This window comes from Malus domestica, chromosome 10, assembly GCF_042453785.1.
Source record: "Malus domestica chromosome 10, GDT2T_hap1".
NCBI lineage: Eukaryota > Viridiplantae > Streptophyta > Magnoliopsida > Rosales > Rosaceae > Malus > Malus domestica.
This window is the reverse complement of record NC_091670.1, coordinates 27,386,915-27,410,428: the sequence shown is the minus strand read 5'-3', so window position 1 is coordinate 27,410,428 and position 23,514 is coordinate 27,386,915. Positions and strand designations below refer to the sequence as shown.

At 37.7% G+C, this 23,514-nt stretch overlaps 3 protein-coding genes across 3 annotated transcripts; 1 reads left to right on the top strand and 2 right to left on the bottom strand.

Moving 5' to 3' along the window:
- Positions 1–3,713: 3,713 nt before the first annotated feature.
- LOC114827676 (F-box/kelch-repeat protein At3g06240-like) lies at positions 3,714–5,707 on the top strand. Its single transcript, XM_070807167.1, has 2 exons — positions 3,714–3,854; positions 4,139–5,707. The coding sequence occupies exon 2, from the start codon at positions 4,173–4,175 to the stop codon at positions 5,670–5,672; it is 1,500 nt and encodes a 499-aa protein (XP_070663268.1). The 5' UTR covers positions 3,714–3,854; positions 4,139–4,172; the 3' UTR covers positions 5,673–5,707.
- A 3,319-nt stretch (positions 5,708–9,026) lies between these two features.
- Positions 9,027–12,842, bottom strand: LOC103422198 (purple acid phosphatase 15-like). Its single transcript, XM_070805741.1, has 7 exons — positions 12,371–12,842; positions 11,782–11,973; positions 11,285–11,618; positions 10,964–11,181; positions 10,647–10,837; positions 9,904–10,194; positions 9,027–9,506 (listed from the first exon to the last, which is right to left on the bottom strand). Exons 1-7 carry the CDS (start codon positions 12,654–12,656, stop codon positions 9,363–9,365), a joined length of 1,656 nt encoding a protein of 551 aa, XP_070661842.1. The 5' UTR covers positions 12,657–12,842; the 3' UTR covers positions 9,027–9,362.
- Positions 12,843–18,312: 5,470 nt separating this feature from the next.
- Positions 18,313–21,889, bottom strand: LOC103422197 (protein XRI1-like). The gene is made up of 9 exons (XM_008360233.4): positions 21,571–21,889; positions 20,632–20,687; positions 20,417–20,539; positions 20,155–20,294; positions 19,620–19,683; positions 19,431–19,533; positions 19,300–19,340; positions 19,109–19,192; positions 18,313–18,955 (listed from the first exon to the last, which is right to left on the bottom strand). The coding sequence occupies exons 1-9, from the start codon at positions 21,588–21,590 to the stop codon at positions 18,681–18,683; spliced, it is 906 nt and encodes a 301-aa protein (XP_008358455.3). The 5' UTR covers positions 21,591–21,889; the 3' UTR covers positions 18,313–18,680.
- Positions 21,890–23,514: the final 1,625 nt, after the last annotated feature.

Genomic DNA, 23,514 nt, shown 5'->3' with positions numbered 1-23,514 from the left:
TAGTGTCTTCGCCATGTCTTCTTTCTAACTTAGTGACACATGCTTCAACACCGTTAAATTAAACAGTGATAACACCAATTAAATAGTGTAATTGGGTAGTTGGAGAGTTAGGCACCTTTTGTTTTTCTTTTATTTCTTTTTATTTGTTATATTAGTCTTTTGAAAAGATAGCACTGTTAAATTAAAAGTTAAGTTTATAGACCGCTGTTAAAAAGTTAGAGAGCAAACACAAATGAGACACTGAATTGGCGACAGCAAACTACAGCCGAATTTGACACGCCCCGACCCTGATATTCCCCGAATACCAGGATAGACACGTGATGGCCGACACCCGAGGGTGACGAAAGCCATTAATTGATACAAAAGCTAAGAATAAGAAATAAATACGGGTTAGAAATTTAAAATACTAAGAGTTAAAAGGTTTAGGAACATGCTCAGAGCATACAACTAAACCTAATCACTAAGAAGAATTAAGATAAAATTTAATGAATAAAGGAGTGAGTCCTACATTCGAGAGGATCCGAAGATGCTGCTGGGGAAGTGCCTTCACGCCGGGATTAGGTACCTTGATCCTAAGTCCTGAATGGGGGCGCAAAACAAAGGTGAGTGGACCAAGTTTATATATACAATAATAATAAAATAGTTATAAACATACTAACCCCCAAAGTTTATATAAATGAAAACTACTAGCATAATAAGTGATGAATTTAATAAAAATCCTAGCATGCCAAATATCTCAAAAATCACATCGCGGAATATCATCGCAGAAATCAAAACAGTAAACGCATCATAAATCATCTCGTAAACGCGGTGTGCTGCTAGAAAGATCACTAAATAAATATAACTCCCGACCCAATACCTGTTCCGTGGTCTCTGCGCCCGTAGCCAGAGATTACCAACTCCCGGCCCAATGCTTGCTCCATGTCCCTCAGCCGGTAGCTAGGGATTATTTCTCCTGGCCTAAATGCCAACACCAGTTCCTCGCCCCAGACGGCATAGTGTCTACTAGGTACGCACAAATAGTTACGCCTCTCATAAATAACCACTTCATAGTATAAAGTCATCCATTGTCTATACTATAAAGAGGGGTTTCTAAAACATGTTCTATCATCCTATCGTCATCCATCGAATAGTCTACCAGTTCATGGTTTTTATAGAAAATACGATATATTAAAATATAGCTCAAACTAGGCTAGCAATTTATTTCCTCACCAAAACACGAGACGAAATCAATAAATTCCAAAAACAGGCTTAACATAAATCAGTTCGTAAATCCGTAGGCATGCTAATCATTTATGCAATTAAATTATAAAATCATGTAATTTTAGAAAGGGTCCACTCACAAATATTCTTTAGCAGAAGAATCGCACGAATAAGGATATAGAATTTCTCCACTAGCAACTTTACCTAAGCACAAAAATGTAATAGATAAATAAAAGGATTTTCTAAAAGATTGGGTTTGAATTAAATAAAATAGGGGATTTGGGATTGGATGAGTTTAGGGTTTTAAACGGGTTTTAGAAACCTAGGGTTTTTGGGTTAAAAGGGTATTAAGGTGAGAATTGGGGTTTGGGCTTAAGCCCAAACATATACACTCCACAAACACACACACACCACCAAAACACAAAGGCCTTAAGGCCTTATTAAAAAGGACAGGGCTTTAAGCCCTTTAATATATAACCTGCCCAAGGCCAAATTATATAAGGCCCGAGCCATTTTTGGGTTTTAAAAACCAATTAACAAAGCTTAAAAAAAACTAAAGGGGGCTAGGGTTTTGGGCTTAAGACAACACGGGCCTAAGGCCCGAGGGGAGGAAATGGGAAAGGCCGGATGGCCTGGTTTGCCGAGAGAGAAGGCCGGAGCTGCTACAGCTCCGGTCACTTGAAAACGAAAGCTTCGAGCTCCGATCTAGGTACAAACATGAAGAACCAAGAGATAGAGAGAGATTTCTACCTTCCAAACACCGTAACTCGGTCGGAGGTGACCGGAAAAGCCTCCAAAGTCCATGGGTTCGCCGGAAAATGGGTGTGCTCACCCACAATGATTTCCGAAGCAAAATCTACGTAAAAATAGAAGGTTCAAGCTTCTAAATCATAACCAAACATTAAGCTAGGTACGAGAATGAGGGATTCGAGACTTACCCCCACTTAAAAAGGAAGAAAGCTCATCGGAGCTTTGCTCCGTGTCTTCGATCTCGCGGGCAGAGGGATCCTGGGCTTGCTACAAGCCTCTCCTGAAGGTGCTAAGGTTCTAGTAAGTCCAGGGAGAGAAAGAGATGCGAGAGGTTGAGAGAGAGAGCTACAGGGAGAGTTGAGAGAGCTTCGGGAGAGAGAGACGAAGAAGAAGAAGGTCACGAGGGTGAGGGGACATAGAGAGGGAAACGAGGGGAGGTTTAATGATTGACACGTGGCAGCTGGGGGTGGAAATAACAAATGGTGTAATTATTTGGGGGTGGTTGTAACAATCTACCCCCCTTAAAATAATTTCGTCCTCGAAATTTAAAATCACTTACTAGACTGAAAATATTCGAAAATAGGAAGAAGAATAATATACATATATGTAACGAAGATATTAGGTAAGAGCGGTTACACAAAAGGGAAAATACCACGCCGTCGCAATCAGCTGCAATGATTCCATCTTTCGTGCCCCCAGGCTCATACTTTCTTTCCCCATCAGTGTAAAAGTAGAAAACATACTTTAATAAAATATAAAGTCGAAAACACAAAATAATTTAAGGCCAGATAACGTCAAAATAGATATGTACTAACATATAGATCAAAAGCTCGAATCAACTTAAAAATGAAAACAGAAATACTTTTCCAAAAACATTTATAACGACAAAAACAAATAACTAGAGGAAATGAAGTTAAAATACTTATACTGAAAACCAAAGCTGAAAAATAAGAGTGGGTCTCGTCCAAGCACACAAAACGTCACGCACTTCGAGAACAGATGTGTCTTTGGGTCGAGTCCCAAGAATAACAATTCTGAATCTGCATCAGCTACTGTAGGCGAATCTTCTTGCCCACTTGCCCAACGAACCCAGCAAATAAGCTATCGATATACCGGTCGGCCGCCAATGCAAAGGGCGGTGCTGCTGAGGCGCTCGAGGGCGAGCTAGCGCTTGCAAACGAGGGAGTAGGCGTCACGGCTGGGCTTGGAGTAGAGCCGCTGGAAGAGCTCGGCAATCTTTTTACTACATAGACTTTCCTCCGAATACTCTATCACCACGGAGACTATTAATCTGATTTACAAATTAAGGCCCAGGAGTCTAATGTCCATAAACTAGTGTTTTCGTCATGTCTTCTTTCTAACTTAGTGACACATGCTTCAACTTAATACCAATTCAACAGTGTTAACATTTAAAAAAAATTAAAAATTAAAGAAAAACAACAGCATCCCCTTAAAAGATAACATCGTTAAATTAAACAGTGATAACACCAATTAAATAGCATAATTGGGTAGGTGGAGAGTTAGGCACCTTTTGTTTTTCTTTTATTTCTTTTTATTTGTTATATTAGTCTTTTGAAAAGATAGCACCGTTAAATTAAAAGTTAAGTTTATAGACATCTGTTAAAAAGTTAAGAGAACATACACAATTAAGACACGGAATTGAAGACTGCAAACCGCGGCCGAATTTGGGAGCGTAAGTTCGTAAATTTGGGAGGGTGTGGAAATCGGTCGCACAAGAATCAAAATAAAAACCCCTCTCTGCCATCGCATTATCGCACGCAGCTGCACGAACAAAACGCAGAAAATACATTTTCTGCGCCGAGTCTGCCCCTTTCCCTCTCACTCACAGCGCTGCTTCTGCTTCGGTCTCTTCCTCTTCCTACTGCCTAGTCTACAACAAGGTAACCTCATTTCTAACTTTTTATTATTCAATTTCAGTTTTTATATATTTTTTTAAATGAAAGAAGGATACTTTTTTTGCTTCAATTCTTATTTCGCTTTTGAATTTCAATTGGCATTTTCAGTAGGGCTAAATTTTTGAATGTATCCATGAGTTTTTTTTTTTTTTAAACAAGAAATAGCAATGCCAGATGATGATGAGCTTTTGAGAATATGCTTAATTAGAGAGAATGTGTAATTGTGGAATCTTCTGATCTTGTTGTGTTGGTCTTTGTGTGTATCGTAGAACAAGGGTGAGGTCCATAATTGACATTGCACAAATGACGAACAAAACATCCAAAATCGGACAAGATTTGTTGGTGAATATTCTGTCAACTCTGCCTCCGAAATCTCTGATGCGATTCAAGTGCGTCGCTAAATGGTGGCATGCTCTCATCAACGACCCCAGGTTCGTCGACAAGCACCTCTCCCATTCCTTGCTGGACGATCAGTCCACTCGTGTCCTTCTGAAGCGAATGTTAGTCCCTTCTACGGAGGACCCAAATGGGGACAAATTTCAATCCGTATTCTCAGTACTTACTTTTGACAATGTCATTGTTGATGATGACGATGATGGTGTGCACAAGTGTAGCACTCTTTCTGGGATCGAGGACGTCAATATTCCTCTTTCTATGAGTCTGGAGATTGGAGATGATCAATCATTTCATGTTATAGGTCATTGTGATGGGATCATTTGTCTAGCTCGTCCTAATTCTACTAAGGTGCTTTTGTGGAATCCGGCAATTCAGGAATTCAGGGTCCTTCCTTCGGAGACATACAGTCCAGATTGGTTCGACGAAGCATCCTTTAGGGATCCTCATCCTTGGTGGTTGGATATGCCTTACATGCCACTAACAAATCGGTTCAACGATGTTTTGGGATTAGGCTATGATCCTAAATCTAAAGATTACAAAGTTGTCAAAATTGGATTTTCTGGTTCAGAATTGCATGGCGGCACAGAACATTTGATTATTCATCCTCCCAAGGTAGTAGTGTATACCCTAGGAACTAATTCTTGGAGGGAGATCGAGCCTTATTCTTTAGAAACGGAAACTACTTTCCTTTGGCCTGAAACTTTTCAGGTGTACTTCAAGGGGATGTGTTATTGGATAGGAAGTGAGCAACAAAAGGAATTTGCCGATAGCTATGATGTCACCTATCCCGAGCAAGAAAAAATTAGGCGAGTGATCGTTTGGTTTGACATGAGTCGTGAGGTGTTTCATGACATACTGTTACCACATGAGATGGTAGAGTTCAACAATTTCGAAGGATTTGGTATTGAAATGCGTCTTAAGGTGTGGAATGAATCCATCGCTCTCTTTCGCTTGAATTGTAATACCTTTGAAGATGGTGATACACCACCCTTTGAAATGTGGCTAATGGATGATGATTCTGGTGGTGGTCCGAAAAATGCGGGTGGTGTTTGGACAAAACACTTTGCTGCCAAGATCCCATCATTCTCAAGGTCCCTCTTGCCCCTGTACTCCACATTGGCAATGTGGAAAAGCGACGAGGTTCTTACAGTAGAGGGAAATGGAGGCTTGCCAATGTGGAAAAGCGAAGAGGTTCTTACAGTAGAGGAAAATGGAGGCATAGTCTGCTATAACTTCCGTACTAAGAAGCTTAAAAATCTTCCCATTCAAAGTGCTGTAAGGATCAATCCCATTTTTCCTCCGCAACCGTATTATTTGCCACTGTGCAAAGCAAATCATTCGCCCGTTGTATATGTGAAGAGTATGGTTTCGGTCACGGAAGGCAACAACAAGTACATGTGTACGTAGATATCGAAAGTAATGAAATCCTTTTGTTGTCCAAATTATGGATGTCTTTAAGAAACTTGGAGTCGATAAAAATTTACGAGTATATTTGATAATGTTTGATTAATGAATTAACTAAACGGAAAAGGCATGTGGTATCAACAATCTGCAAATATGAAGCAATACAACCAAGAAACGAAATGATGGCTACCTGCAGATATCCACCCTGCGGTGTTGCCTTTCAACGAAGAAGATGAGATACACATACAATGTTCGAAATTAAGTGTATTGTAAGTTGTACGTTTTTACAAGATGAGATACGCAAGCAATGCCTAAATCGTTTCTGTATTTTTTCGTTCGGAACCATTTTTAGCTAGCGTTGTCCTGAATGGATTTTTGAAACAGAATTATAATCTAAAATTTGGACTACTAGCTAGCTTAGGGTTTGAATCTGATATATGATGAACCACTTTATATAATTGGGTTGATGATGAATCGTCCACTACACAGTTACTACCCTTTATAGCATGAGAACGCATTGCCGTGGGCAACAAGAAAGATGCATTCCCTAATTCCTAATGTGTTCACACTCACTTGACCTTAATTATTATCACCTTTGCTAGCTAGCTTCAACTTAATCTTTCTCTACACTCTACACTTGACCTCAATTCTAACAATTTGTATGTTGTATATTTGATCATGTTTGATTAATGAATTAACTAAACAGAAGGCATGTTGTGTTAACAATCTGCAAATGTGAAGCAATACAACCATGAAATGAAATGATGAGTACCCGCAGATATCCACCCTGCGGTGTCGCCTTGCAGCGACGAAGCGGGTGTCTATAGGACAATATGATTTCCCCGGTCCGAAGGCTAGCTCCAGGGTGAGTAGCAGCAAATTGAAATAGCTATTTACTTAATCCACAAGTTAATTAATTATCTGCAACCGGGATAAGTAAGTTGAATAGAAACCATGAAGAGGAGAGGAGAGCTCCAAAATTTCAAAGATAAGAATTACCACTGCTAGAAGGTAGTGGTTGAAACTTCAATTTACAAGATAAGATACATAAACAATGTCCAAATCGTTTCTGTTTATATTCGATTGGAACCATATTTAGCTAGCGTGGTCCTGAATGGCTTTCTGAAATAGAATTATAATCTAAAAATTGAGACTATTAGCTTGCTTGGGGTCTGAATCTGATATATGAGGAACCGCTATAATTGGGTTGATTGGGTTGTTGATGAATCAACCACTACACGGTTACCACCCTTTATAGCATGCATATGAGAATGCAAAGCCTTGCATAACAAGAAAGAGGCATTCCCTAGTTCAGGATCTGTTCACACTTACTTGACCTTAATTATTATCATCTTTGCTAGTTAGCTTCACCTTAATTAATTTCTCCAAACCCTACCCTTAACCTCAACTCTAACTATTTAAACACCTCTTCATTTCTTTGAAAATTCACACTTCATTCACTCTTTAGCTTTCCTTATTATTTCTCATCCCATCCTCCCTCCCTCCCTTTGTTCTTTTGATAATTGCTTGACAACCATGCACTTCTTCAAGATTGTTCTGTTGGATTTTGTGGCTCAATACTTCTTGGGCCTTTAGTTTTTTGTTTCAAGCCCAAATAGGTTTGGCCTTTTGTTACCCATTTGAAAGCCACATTGCAGCTAGGGTTTAATTAAAAGGCACCAGCCTTATATAAGGCAATTCATGCCTTTTGGTCAGTAAAGAGAGCAGAAACTCAGCGGCAGCAGATAGCAGAAAAAAGAGAACAGAAACTCAGCGGCAGCAGATAGCAGAAAACAGAGAGCAGCCGATAGAGAAGAAAATTGAGTGCTGCTATTTTACTGTTCTCCATTTGTGCAATCATTCATTCAAAGATATATTGCTACATTTTGTGGCTTTTGGGAGAGAAGGATTTGGTATGTGTTTCTTCTTCTCCATTTGTTCTTTGTATGAGTGAAAGCTATTGGGTGTATGTCGGATTTGGGTTTGAGTGTTGAACTCTATTTGTAATCTCCTTTTATATTAGTGGAATTTCCTCGCCGTCTCGAAACTGGACGTAGGATTACGCCGAACCAGTATAAATCCTTGTGTCATTTGGATTATTTGTCTTATCATATTTTACCGTTGTAGTTTATTGGTTTCATATTTGACGCTTCCGCACAACATGTTCTCGTTGTCATCGCTCTTTGCTTCGTCACTTATGTCGGAAAGAGCAATGCTGCCACACCATATGATATCTTCCAATACGTCTTCTGCCTTGGGAATGGAATTTGTGGAAACCAACCAGTTCTGCGGCATACCTTTACGACACACGGCCTCTGGCCGAGCAACTTTACCGATCCATCTGCACCTATACTCTGCGCTTGGACCCTATTCGACAGAAGTCAGGTACACATTGAATATATATACTCATTTCAGTTTGTTTTTTTTCTCCTGCAGCTCTCTGAAATGCTTGTAACTTCTCGTCTTTGTGCTTCAGATGATTGCTGATCATAATCTGCAATTACTTTTGTCCAATTCCTGGCCCAGCTTCAACATTAGACGGACAAATATGGATTTCTGGGCGCATGAGTACAACAAGCACGGCAGGTGCTCGGACAATAAATTTTCCCAGACACAATACTTCCACGAAGCTCATAGATTATGGTTGACCTACAATGCACAATATCTATTTTCTCAAACAACTGGGATTGTACCAGGATATCAATATCATTACATCGACCTTGAATCGGCCATTCGACAGACTATAGGAGGGAAAACACCTCTTCTTATGTGCAAGTATGACGGGCGGATCGCGTATCTGCTGGACGTCGTCATCTGTTTTGACTACAACGCAGCGAATCCGGTCGATTGTGTCAGGACAACAAATTGTGGGGCATTGGTATCGTATTCACTCTAATAGGTATATATAGTGGCTACATATATCTATATTAATGTAATAAGAACAACAATATAATGATGATTTCGAATTTATCGATCTCACCATTTCATATCCTAAGTAAATGTTATGTAGTACGTACATGACCTGATGAATTCTGATTATGGTAATTTGCAGTGCAATTTGTTTGGGGTAGTAAATTCGAAAGTTTGATTCTAATTTGTTTTAAAAGCCTTTCAAAATCCGTCAAAATTAACTAGACCATGAAATTCCGAAGTTAAAACATGATCAAATATGCGGCAGACAAAGTTTTACTGACACCAAATTGCTATGCATCCTGCAAATATATAATATAATTGGCACAATATTACAAATGTTTTGGTAAGAAATTTACATTATTCACAGAAACAACAGGTGATGATAATCTCTATGAGATGGAGGTGGAACCCCTGCAAATATATAATAGAATTCGATATCCGAAATTGCTCCAGGAACCAATCTTACACGTTTGTTGTTGTATAAATTGGTTGAGAGAGTATATATTCAAGTTACAAAGGAGACGTATAAATGAGATTTTATCATTTACATACAACAACAGCGGAGTTGCTCTTCTTCTGCTCTCTCTCTCTCTCCCCGCCCCCTCCCCCACCCCCCACCCCCCCAACCCCCCTCCTCTTATATATATAGTGTGTATACATAGGTGAAACCCCATCTTCCTACTCTTTCTGCAACCTTCCATCCTATTCCTATCTAGATAAGAATGGTCAATTGATTTGGGATCTTAATAATAAATTTTTCCCAGCAAGCAGCAGTGAGAATTAGAGGTCAGCAAGCCAACTTTCGAACACATGGCGGATGCGGCATTTATCAGGCTGCCTCACTATATAAATTTGATCTCCAATTTTATTGTCGGAGTCCTGGTTCCGGTACCATGTCCACAAAGCCCAAGTCTCATTCTTCACCTGCAAGTTATGCACATCAAAATGCACGCTTAGTGTATAATCCAGGTAGCCTACTAGCCTACATCTATATGTTTGCTACTCAATAACCGATCAAGGGTATTCAAGTCAGTCACAGGATTTTCGCACTCCGTATAAACAGATATTGGTGCTAAGTGATTTTCTCTTGACATTGCAGTGGAATGGTAAAAATGATTTAAACTGGTTCCATAACATTTACCCATGTGTGGTCTTTCTATGCACATTGACAGTCAAGCACATGCTCATCTTTCCATCAATCATTTTCAAGTTGTATCATATGTAGTGTAGGGTCATACAAATTAAAGTATAACGTTTATAGACAATTGAATGCATTGTCAGACTGGATATTTGCCAAACAGAAACACAGAAAAAGGAGTACCTCAAGGATCCCATGGCCAAAGCTGCTTTCTCTGAAAGCACTGTAATCCGGTTGCCGATCCCAACAAAATTTACCTGCTGCTGGGCCGGAGGTAAAGTTCTCTGCACAAAAGGCACCATCACCTAGGTGTTGATCAGGAGTAGTTGATGGCTCTGGGCAACGACCAGGTTCGTCAGCATGTTGAACTGCCATCTTCTCCCGATTACCCCCGTCACCAACGGTGAGATATACAGGACCACAGGGATCTAAGTTGTAATCATAAACTCGATTCGATCGCTCGTAGGCATGAACCTATTGTTTTATTCAAGAAAACAGAAGAACATTCAGTGCATTTTAAAGCGAAAAGATATTTAGTTACAATGAGGAAAATTGTCATCATTCATAGACACTAAGGACAACTTAATAAAATCATGCTTGGGATCGGAACCAAATGGTACTGCTGTGATACGAGTTTCAAGATAAGGTCATTGTTTCTGATAGCGTTTCAAATAAGTTTGTGTTATGTGTTTTAGCAATAAGGGAACCAAGTACCAATTAATTTCATGTTAAATTTGTTTTCTCAAAAGTTTAAAGCATAAACTGCAGTTCCTTCTAGCTTTCTACCACTATCTGGTTACTGGTATGAAAGAAAGCCTCAGTCGAAGGACCCTTATACCACTTCTTCCACATAGTTTCTGGCTATAAGAAAGAAACCTGTTACCTATCAAAGATTGTGACAATCATTGGTGGTTATCGTTACTTACATGTCCATTGAACACTATATCAACGCCATAAGAGTACAGTAGCTCTTCCATTTCCAACCTCATACATTCTGCCTCTCTGTAATGGGCCTCGTAGGTACTATACCAGGGAGGATGCCAAGTAGCTGCCAACCAGGGAGTTGTGGATCTGTCCACATTAGCCAAATCTTGCTCCAGCCACTTGTATTGTTTCCCTGTAGGCAAAGAAATCACTGATTAATGGGGATAGAAACAATAACGAAATCATTTGTAAAGAAAAAGAAATGCAAAAATACGAATATTTAGGCAAGGAATGAGCTAATTAGGCAAACTTTAATTACCTGATTTGCTAAAGTCAGTGTAGGCTCCAAGCATGATAAAATGAATCCCCCCTGCATTAAATGAGTAGTAGAATGTGGACGAAGATCCGCTTTCTTCAGATGGGAATGCAAACCGAGAACTATAAGCCTCAAAAGTCTTATTTTCAGCCTGTTCTTCTATTTCATGGTTCCCTTCAACAACCATTATTGGAACCTTGGACACTAAACTCTGCATATACCTACACAAATTACCCAGCAATGACAACATAAGAAAACAAGTTCTATGCCATAATTTACAGCAGCCATTGCATGCGATAGAAATAAAGCAATTTATGTTTTAACCTTCCCCAGTAATCCCATCGAGGCTGATAGGTCTCATGTATCGGAGAGTTTGGAAATGAGCAAGAATAGCAGTCAGAGCCAGTTCCATTTGTGAGGTAGAGGTTTGCATAAGTAACATCACCAATCAATAGAACAAGATCAGGATTGTTACTTGTCAAGTGACTTATTGTGGTAGTTGTGTTGTAAGTAAGGCCAAGGTCTCCCACAACTGCTATTCTCTCCGGGTAGCTCCGAGGACCAGAAACTGGCATGGTCCTGTAATGGTGGATTTTGCTCATTGCAGGTATAGAAGGATCCCCACATCGATAAAAGTACAGTGTATTCGGTTTCAACCCTACATCAAAACAACAACTAGATCACCAACTTAACAGAAGAACCACATCTCCATCACAACTTATGTTTGGGGCATTTAAACGTTCAGTCATTTCAGCCAAACCCAACTTTGTAATTCTCCATAAAAAACTTTGAAGCAAAATAAGAAGCGAACGAAATCAAACCTGTGAGACGAACATGGTGGATAATTCCGGAAGTGTAATTTTGGAGGCCTTCAAAAGGGTAGAGCTGATTATAAACCAGAGAATACCCTGTGGCTTCATGCGTTGGTGGATATCTCAGCTTCCCATAACGAACAACGCTTGCCACACTTTTCGGGTCCAATGGCTTTATCTTGTCTCCAATCTGATACTCCCCTGCAACAACAATCCATGAAAAATCAAACTCAATTGGCCAAACCCAAAAATACTAAAATCCCATTCTCAAATGCCATAAAAGCTTTTACTAACAAACCCGGGCCCTGTATGCGAGTGCTTCTATAGGAAGTACTTCTGCTCATAAGTGCTTTTATTAAAAACACAACAACCCAGAAAAGCGATTCTATCATCCAAAAAGAATTCAAGTTTTTATGTCAAAGGTTATCGGAAGCACTTTTAATTGCCAGAAAGTGCTTTCTACCAGAAGCAGTTTCAAACAGCCCCAATTAACCAAACCCAAAAAATGAAAAATCCCAATTCTCAAATCCTGAAATTGCATTTCCAGAAAAAGCATACCGCTTTAAACACCAGCACCCAAAAAAAAATATATCAAAACCTGTAATCCAGGAGATCCAAACGGAGTCGTAATCAGCGGATAGCGAGACGGAAATCTGCTCGGGCTCAAACCCTTTAACCCGGCGACGGACCCGCTGATCATCATCCGGCAAATCGACGGCGTTGCCGCGCAGACTGGGATCAAAGGGGACGGTGAGGGGCTCGAACGGGCCGTCCAAGGTGGTGGGAATTCGGGCCTCAACGGGCGAATAACAACCCACGACAACCGCAATCAAACACGTTATCGCAGCAACTGCAGGAACGGAGGAGCACGAAGAAAATGCCATTTCTATTGGGGAAGAAAACGCATTGCTTTAGTTCTCGTCCGCCATTGGAGCACGAAGATATACAGGGGAAGATATGAAGATATGGAATAAACGAATATTTCTGGATTCTGATGGTGACGTGGTATGGAGGTTTATGTGTTTTTGGAGGCAAAAGTTGCCGCTTTTTATCCTGTCCCGTAACTTCTGTCCCGCGCAATCCCATATGTCCTGGTTCGGACAAAATAGGGCGGCGGTTTTTAACTGGGACCCGCCAATGAAAGCACGCCTTCGGCCATGTTAAGTTTTGATAGGACATATTGAGATGGGTCCAAGTTGAGAAGGAAATTTCGGTATTTGAGCTGTTTTCATGTTGAATTGATTCGAACGATCGGAAATTTTTCATTTTACATATTTCTTAAGAATGTACAATTGAAATTTAATTCAATCTCGTTTAATTCAATCTTAAAAAGTCTTATTATATTAACATCTTACAAATTGTTGAATAATTTCTACATACTTAATACATCTCATATTTGTTTTTTCACTTAAAAATTATCTTAATACACCTCATATACTTCCCCATAATACCCCGCACCCCACATTCCCAATATACACCTTATATTTTCTACGTACACCCCACATTTTTTTATACACTCCACATTTCTCAAATCTTTTAACACTCGTTTTTAACTTTCAAGAACTAAATCTAAACATTTGAACGTTTAGTTTGACGAATGATTTCAAATCATCTGAACGTTTAGTTTGCCGAATGATTTGAAAAATGTTTAGATTCATTTGAACTTTTTCAATAATGGAGAGAAAAAAGGTAAGAGTTTTATGGGACTAATGCAATGGTAATGTTCTGGATGGTTTGTCTAGAAATAAATACTAGGATGTTTAAGCATAAATTTGGAGAGTGAATTAAAAAATAAAGGATAAGTATTGGGAATTGTTTTGGGTCTCGGTTTCTAATGACTTAAAGAATGCCTTTTCTTGTTGAATGTGAACATTTTCTTCGATTTCTCTTGGCTAGAGGGTTATGTGTCTTTTAACTGCATTTCGCATTCTTTGACACTGTCTAACATTCAATTGAAATAGATTCCTATTGTGAAATCTCGTTCCTGGATTTCACTGTTATAATCTATGTATTGGTATTATTGAGATTTTATATTATTTTTTTAGGAATTTATATTAATTTATTTGAATTTAGATTTTAATTAAACTAGTTACAAAGAGTGAAGTTTGGAAATTGTTTATTTAAAATCCGTAGGCCTATCGAGGTCACAATTTATATTTTCGAATAGAACTCGATCTCACGAACGCTTAGGCACAAACCGTTCATGAAACAGAGTCAATGAAGGAATTATTAACGTTTAAAGTAATTTTCTTCAATTTGGAAGGCTCCAAATTATGGAGCAAAGATCTGTGAAGCCACGTATGTGGCTGAAAAAAAAAATTGAAAAAAAAAAGGCTTTTGGAAGGGGGAGGAGGAGAAAAAGAAAAAAAGGGGGGAGATGGCGTTGAAAAAATGGAAGGGGGGATTACAAGGAATCCCACTGCCCCAAACTATAAATCAGAAAAGGGGGACGAGGACGGAAACTATATCTGGATCTTTGAGAGAAGTTGAAGGAAACATGGAAGAAGATGCAAGGGGAAACAAAGAGGAATAAGGAATTAAGATGTTAACTAGGAACTGAGAGGAAAGGTGTACAAGCATGTTGTCTGAATCATAACAGAAATATGATTGCTTTTGCCAAGCTGCAGCATAGGTAACGAGTCCCATCTCTCTTTATTCCTTCCATGGCTGCTTTGTATCAATCTTTCGTATTGCTTTTAATTTTATACTTTGGGTGTTTTGATCAAAATATCTGGTCCTAGAATTTGGATTAAAATGTCAATTCTTGTTAATTGTTGAATATAATTGAAATAGAAGTTATAGACATGAATTCAAAATTGTGTGGAAGCATTCTAGAAATGTAATTTGAATAAAAAGAGTATAGGTTCTAGGTTGCAGAAAAACTATGTTTCAAGTAGCCTACTTTGACTCTTGAGTTCCTTGTCCTTATGAATTCCTTTTGAGCGTATAGTACGTGGTTTAAAACTAGACATCTTAGTGATCTAAACCCATCTAATTTCACATAATTCCATTGAGTATTGATATGTCAAAATCATATTCAAACTTGAGTCTCGAGACTACTAGATAGTAGCAAATACAGCGTTTTTTAGACTCTATTTTGTAACTTGCATAACTTTCAAATTAGAATCCCGTTATCTACAAATCTTTTATGCTTTTAAAGTACACAAAATAAGTTTTGAAACCCATGTAAGTTTGCATCAATCGGTATAGTTATGGGTGTTCGAAATTAGGTTTAATCTTGATTGACTGAAACTGCTTTTCTGCAGTTTTTGTGGGGAAGAGGTTGCTACTTTTGCAATATTCGTTCTTCTCTCAGTTTTAATTCTAAATTACTCATCCATATTGAGTTTGTGACTAAACCACTTTATATGGTTATGTTTTGGGTTTCAAAGAACCATTTTCATATACAATTATAAGCTTAATGACTTAATGTATTGGTGCTTTTATACCTATTGAAACGCATAAATCACTTATGGTCTAGAATTATTTCCATTCATACGTACTGGCAGTGATGAAGTTATTATATATCAACCAAAAAGGGCATGTGAATTGGGTGCTATTAAATTAGTAATTCCAAGTACTTTGACTAGAATTAAAGTTCATGTCATGCATTTAGTAATGTCTTATATTCGTGGAAATGGAATTGGCCATGTTGAAGGATCCGTGTATTAGTAACTAAGAGCAAGGCTTAGGAGTCTAGTTAGGAGAAATACTACGGACATTTACGGAGTTTGATTATACTAAACTTCGTGGATTGTTATATTATTGTTTATCTCATTGGTTAACTACTCTTGTTGGGTGTTACTTGATCGTGTGCATAATTTGATGACTTGGATGGCAATTGAATTATTGCTTTTGTTGGATGTCTATTGGTGTGATTATGGCTTGCTTTGATATGAGATGAAATTCTCATCAAACTTTGTAATAACGTGAGGTATGTAAGGAACTACGAATGACTTGATCCATTCTTAGGGTACGTAGGCAGTTTAACGAGGATGTTAGATGCAGCCATAAAGTATATGAAAATTACTATGTGAACTGATGCTCGAGTTTTGCTTTGCCATATTCCGGAGGTGAGGTATGTTAGATATACGGAGACTTGAGGACGTCACGTGTCGATCCTGGATGTATGTCGAGATCGGGGCGTGACACCTATAATTGCTACCCTTCTTGTCAAGGGTGGCCATAGAAAATGTTGCCTTTCTTAATCGCTAAACTTTTCTCTTTGGGATGACAAGGCTGGTTTTCCTAGACATATGCTGTCATTCATATATTTAAGAACTAGGTCTCCATCTTTCTAATACAAATAACATAAAAGAACCAACAAATTTGATGGGGATTGGCACCAAATGATTCCATTAGACTTTCAAAATTATCTTCTCTCAATACATGTGGAAGGTACATTGATTCCGTTTTCCATTTGTCAAAAATAATTGTTCTCAATCAATATGTCTGTAGTTTCATTGGTTAGGGTTTTGTTCAACAATAGAGAGTAGAAAGGGTTTTGATAGTTGAATAAGATAAATAATACGCTACAAGTGATTTGGGGTGCATTTAGAAATTTTTTATTTTTTTAAACCTAATAAGGTCAAAATTGTCATTGCATAGTGGGGTAAATAAATTATTTAATATTAAATTTTAAAGTGGGGTGCATTCAACATTTTTTAGGATGCTAATATAAAAAGCCAATAAAAAACATTTTAGTGCCAACTTTTCTTTTTCGTTGGGAGAAAATGTTTTCTAAAATTTGACTAAACTTAAACAGGTTGAAACTTAGGCTGCGATTTAGTGGTATTCCTCTTCACTTGTAAGTGAAAGGTCTTAGGTTCAATTCTTATCAAAGACGAATTTGAACCACAATATTGTTAGCTCCTTATGAGGCTAAGTTTACCCCTCATCTTTAATGTAGATAATATCGTTTTTTTTTTTTGGAAAACTGTAGATAATATCGTTTGATAAACAAAAAAAGTTGACAATGAGCATGTGATATGGGGGTTGGGTTTGGAGGCTGGTTTATTAAGATAGGTTGGAATTTATGTTACATTTATTTTTTGTTGGGCTAGATTGGGTCACAGTTCCTATTAAACAGCTTATACAAGAATTTTTTTTTTCCAGTACAGATGATATCGTTTGATAAACAAAAAAACAAAAAAAAAATTGTCAATAACCATGTGATATGGGGGTTGGGTTTGGAGGCTGGTTATTAACATAGGTTGGAATTTATGTTACATTTATTTTTTGTTGGGCTAGATTGGGTTACGGTTCCTATTAAACAGCTTATACAAGAAATTTTTTTTTTAATACAATGATATATTTTACACTAAGGGAAGAGGGAGTTCGAATAAGCCATATAATGAGCAACCTAATTTGGTATCGAATTCGCCATCCATGAGATTTGAACTTAATACCTCTCAGTTACAACTAAGGGGAGAGGGAGTTCGAATAAGCCATATAATGAGCAACCTAATTTGGTGTCGAATTCAACATCTACGAGATTCGAACCTAAAACCTCTTAGTAACAAGTGAAGAGGAATATCACTAAGTCATAGTAGTGAGTGACTATACAAGATATTAAGAGAGAATAAAATCAGACACATACACGTTTATTCGACAGCAATGTAAATACTCTTTATAACCAAGCTAGGGTGTCAAAATGTACTAGCCAATCACCCATTTAGTTAAATTTGGCTTAATTTTTCATACTAGATTATTAAGAGATGCCAACATCAATGCATTTCCAAATGATTTGAGGTAGATCTTAGCATGCCTTTGGATCCAAGCTAGATCTAAATCTAATGGTAATTGGTTTAGTGAACGATATTTATAGACTGAAATGTTATTTTAATAGACTTAACCACTCAGTTACGTGGGACAAAAGACAAAATCTAAAGGACAAGATGGGACAACAATTTTCATGAGACTCGAAAACACATCAAAGGGCAACTGAGTAATTAGCCATTTTAATATTGACTGGTTTGGTAAAAAATAGGCAGAATTTCACTCTCATTTCAAAAAAATACCCAAAAATATTCTCTGTCACCAAGCGGGAGCCAAACCACTTCTCTTCTATTTATTCTCCCATTATCCTTTTAATTTTGGCTAATTAAGTAGAGCAGTGAGTCCTAATTGTAAAGTTAATCACCTGAACCTTTTTAACCCATTTAAATTTTAAAGCATGTGAAGTTGATACAGAATACCAGAGTGGGTGGATGTCTGCTTTTCTGTTTCAACAATGCTTTGCCTTTTCCCCTTCCCCTTTAAAAGCCTGCCACAAGCAAGCATGCTCTACCCTCTTTGTTTTAATTCCCCAAGGAGACCAAGTGAAATGTCTCTGTGGCCCTTGTTAGCGCGGATGTATATCTCCGTCTGTCTATCTCTCTTATGCAAAGGGAGAGAACTAAGCACAGAGATATGCAAAGAGGGACCGCTAAGAATCTCCGCCAGTATACACAAGGCGTGAATACTATACAAACTACAAAGAGAGGTTTAGGCGAAATGAAGTTAATGAACATGCAAACCAGATAAAGTCTACACTTGTCATTTCATCTTAACACCTTTCAGATTCAGACATAAATCGAAATACACAATGTTATGAGTATTATGTTCCTGAAAGGATTACCAAGGTTTTTGAGAAACCGAAATCAACGAGTACCTAGTAGACTTTTGAGATTCTCAGTCATACAATGTATAGAACCGCTACTATTTGACAGCTAGAGACACTTGGAAACATGAACACTTTGCCGTGACTTATGATTTCCGAAAACAACCCAAAAGAAAGAAAAACAAATGAAGTTAACTTCTGTACCTGACTGCCCATGAATATTACAGGGAAAAATCATCCCAAAAAAATAGGGAAAGCAGAAGGGCAGCAAGATGGGAAGTTGGGAGTACCGCTTCTCTACTGCCTCTTAGCCTTTGGTTCTCATAATTGTAATGCTGCCTTTCCCTCCTTCAGTGTGGATTTTAGTTTTTCCAACCACAGGCTTCCCTGAAAAGGCCGAAGTGGGGTAAGCAGCAGGGTCTTCCTGTTTTTGCTTTGATTTTGAAGGTGGTGGAGTGCGGATCCGCTGGTTTATGTCCTTCAGAGTTACATCTCCATGGGCGCCAGAGGGTTTAATGAAGGCAAATGGATATGCCACACAAGTAGCTAGCTTAGTGGGAGTCCGAATGTAAGACTTCCTACCTATGAACGCAAACAGAGAACGTTGAGGATTAATTTTCATTTCAACATATATATATATATATATATATATATGAATGACCTAAGAAAGGACAGGGAGCTGATAACAAGTACATTCGAAACAGGAAACAAACAATGTCAATAACATGACAGTACCTTTAAAAATAACATTTCGAGGTGTTTGGGTAACTCGTTGTTGAACCACATTCACTTCATGCTCAGGTTGGAGATCACAGAGCTCTGCAATAGGGAATTGAACTTGTAGACTTAGAACTAATTGACGGATAAGGGTATAAAGGAACAAAGGCTAAAGTACAAATTTAATGGAAAGAAGCAATGTAATTTACTTGTGATGTCAAGTTGAACATCCGATGCCCCTGAGAAATTCCTGAGTATCAAATGATAAAGCAATCAGATTATAGTAAATTACTAAATGATTTTTACAAAACTCAAAAATAGAGAGCCCCCAAAAGCATACAACTCATCCGGGCTGAAATGCATATCGGTATCGTTGAAGCATTCAGCAATCCACTCATCAGGTGACGGATCCAGGCCCTCAAAGCCAGATGAAGATGGATTTCCTAACATAAACAATATGATTATCGGGAAAACCCTAGGCATAAACGTTCAAGTAAATTTAGTAAAACATATTCTGGAAGAGACAAACCTGCAAACCCTGATACCCATTGCGACGCTTCAGAAAAAGCCTCTTCAATTGAATCTGCCCTCTCCTATATATAGAGCAGAAAAATTAGTATACAATAAATACATGGCACATGTCATATGCTGTTTATGTACTGAAATCCTGTCTCCAAGGAAAAACTCAAGTTCTGAGTCTTCCGACTTCTTACTGCAGACAATACAACTTGAAACTCCCTTATCAAAGTAAAACCCAAAGCTAGACTACTAGAGAAACCGCAGCCCTGTCAACATTGTTACTCAAGGCTGGCATAAGAAATAACATATGAAACACGCCAATTTGAATTGCCTACTTCAAATGAGTAGCAGATATAATGCAAAAGTCATCTTCCTACTGAACACCCATATCACCATTACAATGCAGTAGCATTGAGATAGAAAAGATTATGCACTAACTGATTCGTGCTGCAAATTCAAAAGTAGTTCGTCAAGCAGCCGTTGAATAATACAGCGTTCCTTATAGATGTGATAATTCAGACAAGAAAGAACTACCCAGCACATACACTTGTATTCAAGAATGAAGATGACAACTCGTCACATGAAAGGGAAGGATCTAAATCATGAGTGTCAAATTGTAGCATCCGGCGCCTCTTTATTTGTGAGAAAGACTGTTCTTCTGGTTCTGGTTCCTGGGTCCTATTATCTGAAATCCACATCTTTGATATCAAAACACAAACATAAAAGCAATGTTTCTGAATTGCGCATGCAACAAAAGCAAGAAAATGCCAAGAACAATGAGGAGGGAAGATAACAAGGAAGCCTAACCTCTAAAGTTAACATGATATGCCAAATCCCCACAAGCCTTAACTGGTGTTGTTTCATCATCGAACATGTAGGAAATGTCTTCTTCGTTCTGTGGCACTCCATTCCACATGCATTCAGACATGTCTGCTCAAAATAATAGTACCAAGCAAGAAATCACTAACTTCATCCTCGTATAGCAATATATTAGCAAATTACGAACTGTGGTGAGAACATACCATGATTTGAGTCCTTTTGGGCACGCTGATTATTCCTTTTCCAATTCCAGTGCTCACTATTATCATTTCACACAATAGAAAGGAAAGCAAAATGATGTCAGAAATAAGTACTTGTATCTTCAACTTACTGAACCGAAAACCACAAACTGCAACCATCTCAAAGGATGAGCCACAGTGGAACGTTTGCACAATGTACACAATAAGCTCGGGCTCCAAGACTACAAAAGCAGCATATTTAGTTAATGTCTTGTAGAATCTACATTTTGAATCAGTCCTTATTTTTTACTTTCTGTCAATGCTGGTAGATTCAACGTAGTTGGAATGAAACAAATCAATAGCTAAAAGAGCAATGTAATCAGTGAAACTGCCGATTGAAAACAATGCTAAAAGGAAATGTGACCAAACAATAAGCAGAAACCAAACAAATGAACTTCACTCCAAATCAGAAAGTGACAGTAAACCCGAAAAAGAAGACTACTAAAGAAACATATGATCCACTGCTAGGATGCTAAACATGTATCGATAGAGGGATTCTTCTGCAATAAGGATCTGGAAGTATAAACATAGATATACTAGCAGGATATGATAATCTACATTTGGGCATTCTGCTTAAGCCATACAGTACAAAAATTAAGCTAAAGCACAAAACAATGACCCACCAAGTAAAATCAGAGAGCCCACATCATCCTCGTATCAGCCTTAAAGTCCCAAATAAATCACAATCATCTCCAAATAATTAAAAACCCCAAAAATTGAAGCAAACCCAATTCACAGAACCATCATCCAATCCCCCAAATCAATATTCCAGCTACATTGCCACAACAATCCCAAAACCCACAAAAAATCAACACTTTTATCACCAAAAATAAAAAATAAAAAATAAAAAATCCGAGAAACCCAGAAGCCAGAACGACAGAAAGAGGGGGTCTTTATATTTACTTGTCAATATTGTAATCCATTTATGAAGCAGCAGCAGCAACTCAACCGTCGTCGCCCAAATGCCAGAGCCTCTTTGCTATCTCTCTCAACTTCTCTCACCAAAAGTAGCCGTTACACAGAGACCGATTTGCTGAGTATATATAATAGCATTTTTCACTCCCTGTGACTGCTTAGGATGCGTGCTATCTATCTATGGAGACGAAGTAAAAAGCAACCAACCCTCTCTCTCCAGAGACTGCCTTTCTCTCTCCTGCTCTCTCTCTTGTATATGGAAGTTTTGATATATAGTCGGATGAGTGATCCTCTCGGATCCTTTTGTGTCGTTCATAGTATATACCACTCTCTTGCAGATGCTATTTGTATTTAATTTTAAATAAAAAATTTAAAATAATTTATAACTATATAATAACTGATAAATAAACACGATAAAATTATTCTTAAAATCTAATAAGATCCGTATAGCATCCCAAGTGGACCCGTCAAGTCCGTTACTCCTAGGATTAGCCTCACTAAATATTAACTTTAGTTTTTTTTTTCTTTCTTCTTTAAACTTGTCTCATTGACTAATATTTTTAAGTCTTTGTTTAAAATTCTTATGGTCATCCGCCCTAAGATTTGACGTTGAAATTTAGTTTTATGCCGTGATACTCGATTTCCATTTTCTTGTATAGATATGACAGTTGATGACTGCGCTGCATTTGCATAGTACTAGAAAGCATGTGGTCGAGACTCTTTTTTTGTTCTGTTACATTTGCTTATAGATTTAATCACATAATAACTAGCATGCTGGTTTAATAGGGTTGTTTTTTCACATGACTCTTTGGACGCACGTGGGAGGACTTCGTCTTTGTGATGAAATTATTTACTTGGTAATTGACATTGTGCAAATGAGACTCGTCATTTTGTTATATGTACTTATGAATTTCATACCATATAACATGTAAAGTTATTAGATTTTTCATTTACGTGCCTCTTATGGTGCATGTTAGGAGGATGATAGACCAAAAATGGAGAAAAAATGTGCCATGTTTGTGTTGGGATAAAAAAAGGCACATGAGTGCCATTGAATTTCGTTATGAAGTTTCAAATATCTTTTATTGTGAAATGAAATAAAGAGAATCAAACTATTATCGTGGCGTATAAATTTTATGTGTTGGTTTGATCATAAATGATTTTTCTCTGTCTTTTCCATATATGTTATTAAATTATTGACATTGCATGTGTGACATGTCATTTGGTGACCTAGATATTAATACATAAAATACATCTACATCCTATTTTTTTTTGGTGTTAATTGGGTGTTTAGACAATTATTCTTTCATTATATAACATGGTAAATGCCAAGGTATTGAAGCTTCCCACTTTTGTCCTTATTGTGTGCCCCAATTTTTCACACTTTTGTCTTTATTGTGTGTCCAATCTTTCACTTTGTCCAACTCATGGACTTCATTTATTTATTTTTTCTTTCAATTCTTTTTAATAGTTTGGTTTGATTGTTGACAATACATCATTTGATAACATTTTCATGGGATTTGGATCCTCTCCTAAGCTAATGGAGAGGATTCTCCTGACCAGTTATCATGGGCCGTTGGATTTTTATCTAACGGCTATAATTATTATAACTTTAAAGGGATCCCCCTGTTTGTAGCCATTGGATTTATCCAACGGCCCATGATGACTGGTCAGGAGGATCCTCTTCATTAGCTCAGGAGAGGATCCAAATCCATTTTCATGGATCTCGGTTTACACTTTCTATCGTTTTAATAGTATAATATTCGAAAAGGCATAAGGGTCGGTTAGAATTTGGATTAATTTATACATTTACAGTTAAAAGATGTAAGTTAGTTTTTTCATAAGAATTATTTGGAGGAAGTTGATTGATTAGTATAGATACAGAATGGGAGCATACTAGAAATATGTGATTTGTAATGATCCTATCATTAT

Bases quoted from the DNA above. Each gene is read 5' to 3' on its own strand.
- LOC103422198 (XM_070805741.1), bottom strand. From the start codon at position 12,656: ATGGCATTTTCTTCGTGCTCCTCCGTTCCTGCAGTTGCTGCGATAACG. The intron at 10,838-10,963 runs GTAATTAAAGTT...CTTTGCCTACAG, and splicing joins CACTGACTTTAGCAAATCAG to GGAAACAATACAAGTGGCTG. The intron at 10,195-10,646 runs GTAAGTAACGAT...ATAAAACAATAG, and splicing joins ATATAGTGTTCAATGGACAT to GTTCATGCCTACGAGCGATC.
- LOC114827676 (XM_070807167.1), top strand. From the start codon at position 4,173: ATGACGAACAAAACATCCAAAATCGGACAAGATTTGTTGGTGAATATT.
- LOC103422197 (XM_008360233.4), bottom strand. From the start codon at position 21,590: ATGGATTACAATATTGACAA. The intron at 20,540-20,631 runs GTATGTTCTCAC...TATTTTGAGCAG, and splicing joins CCAAAAGGACTCAAATCATG to ACATGTCTGAATGCATGTGG. The intron at 19,684-20,154 runs GTATGTGCTGGG...CTCTATATATAG, and splicing joins CTTCATTCTTGAATACAAGT to GAGAGGGCAGATTCAATTGA.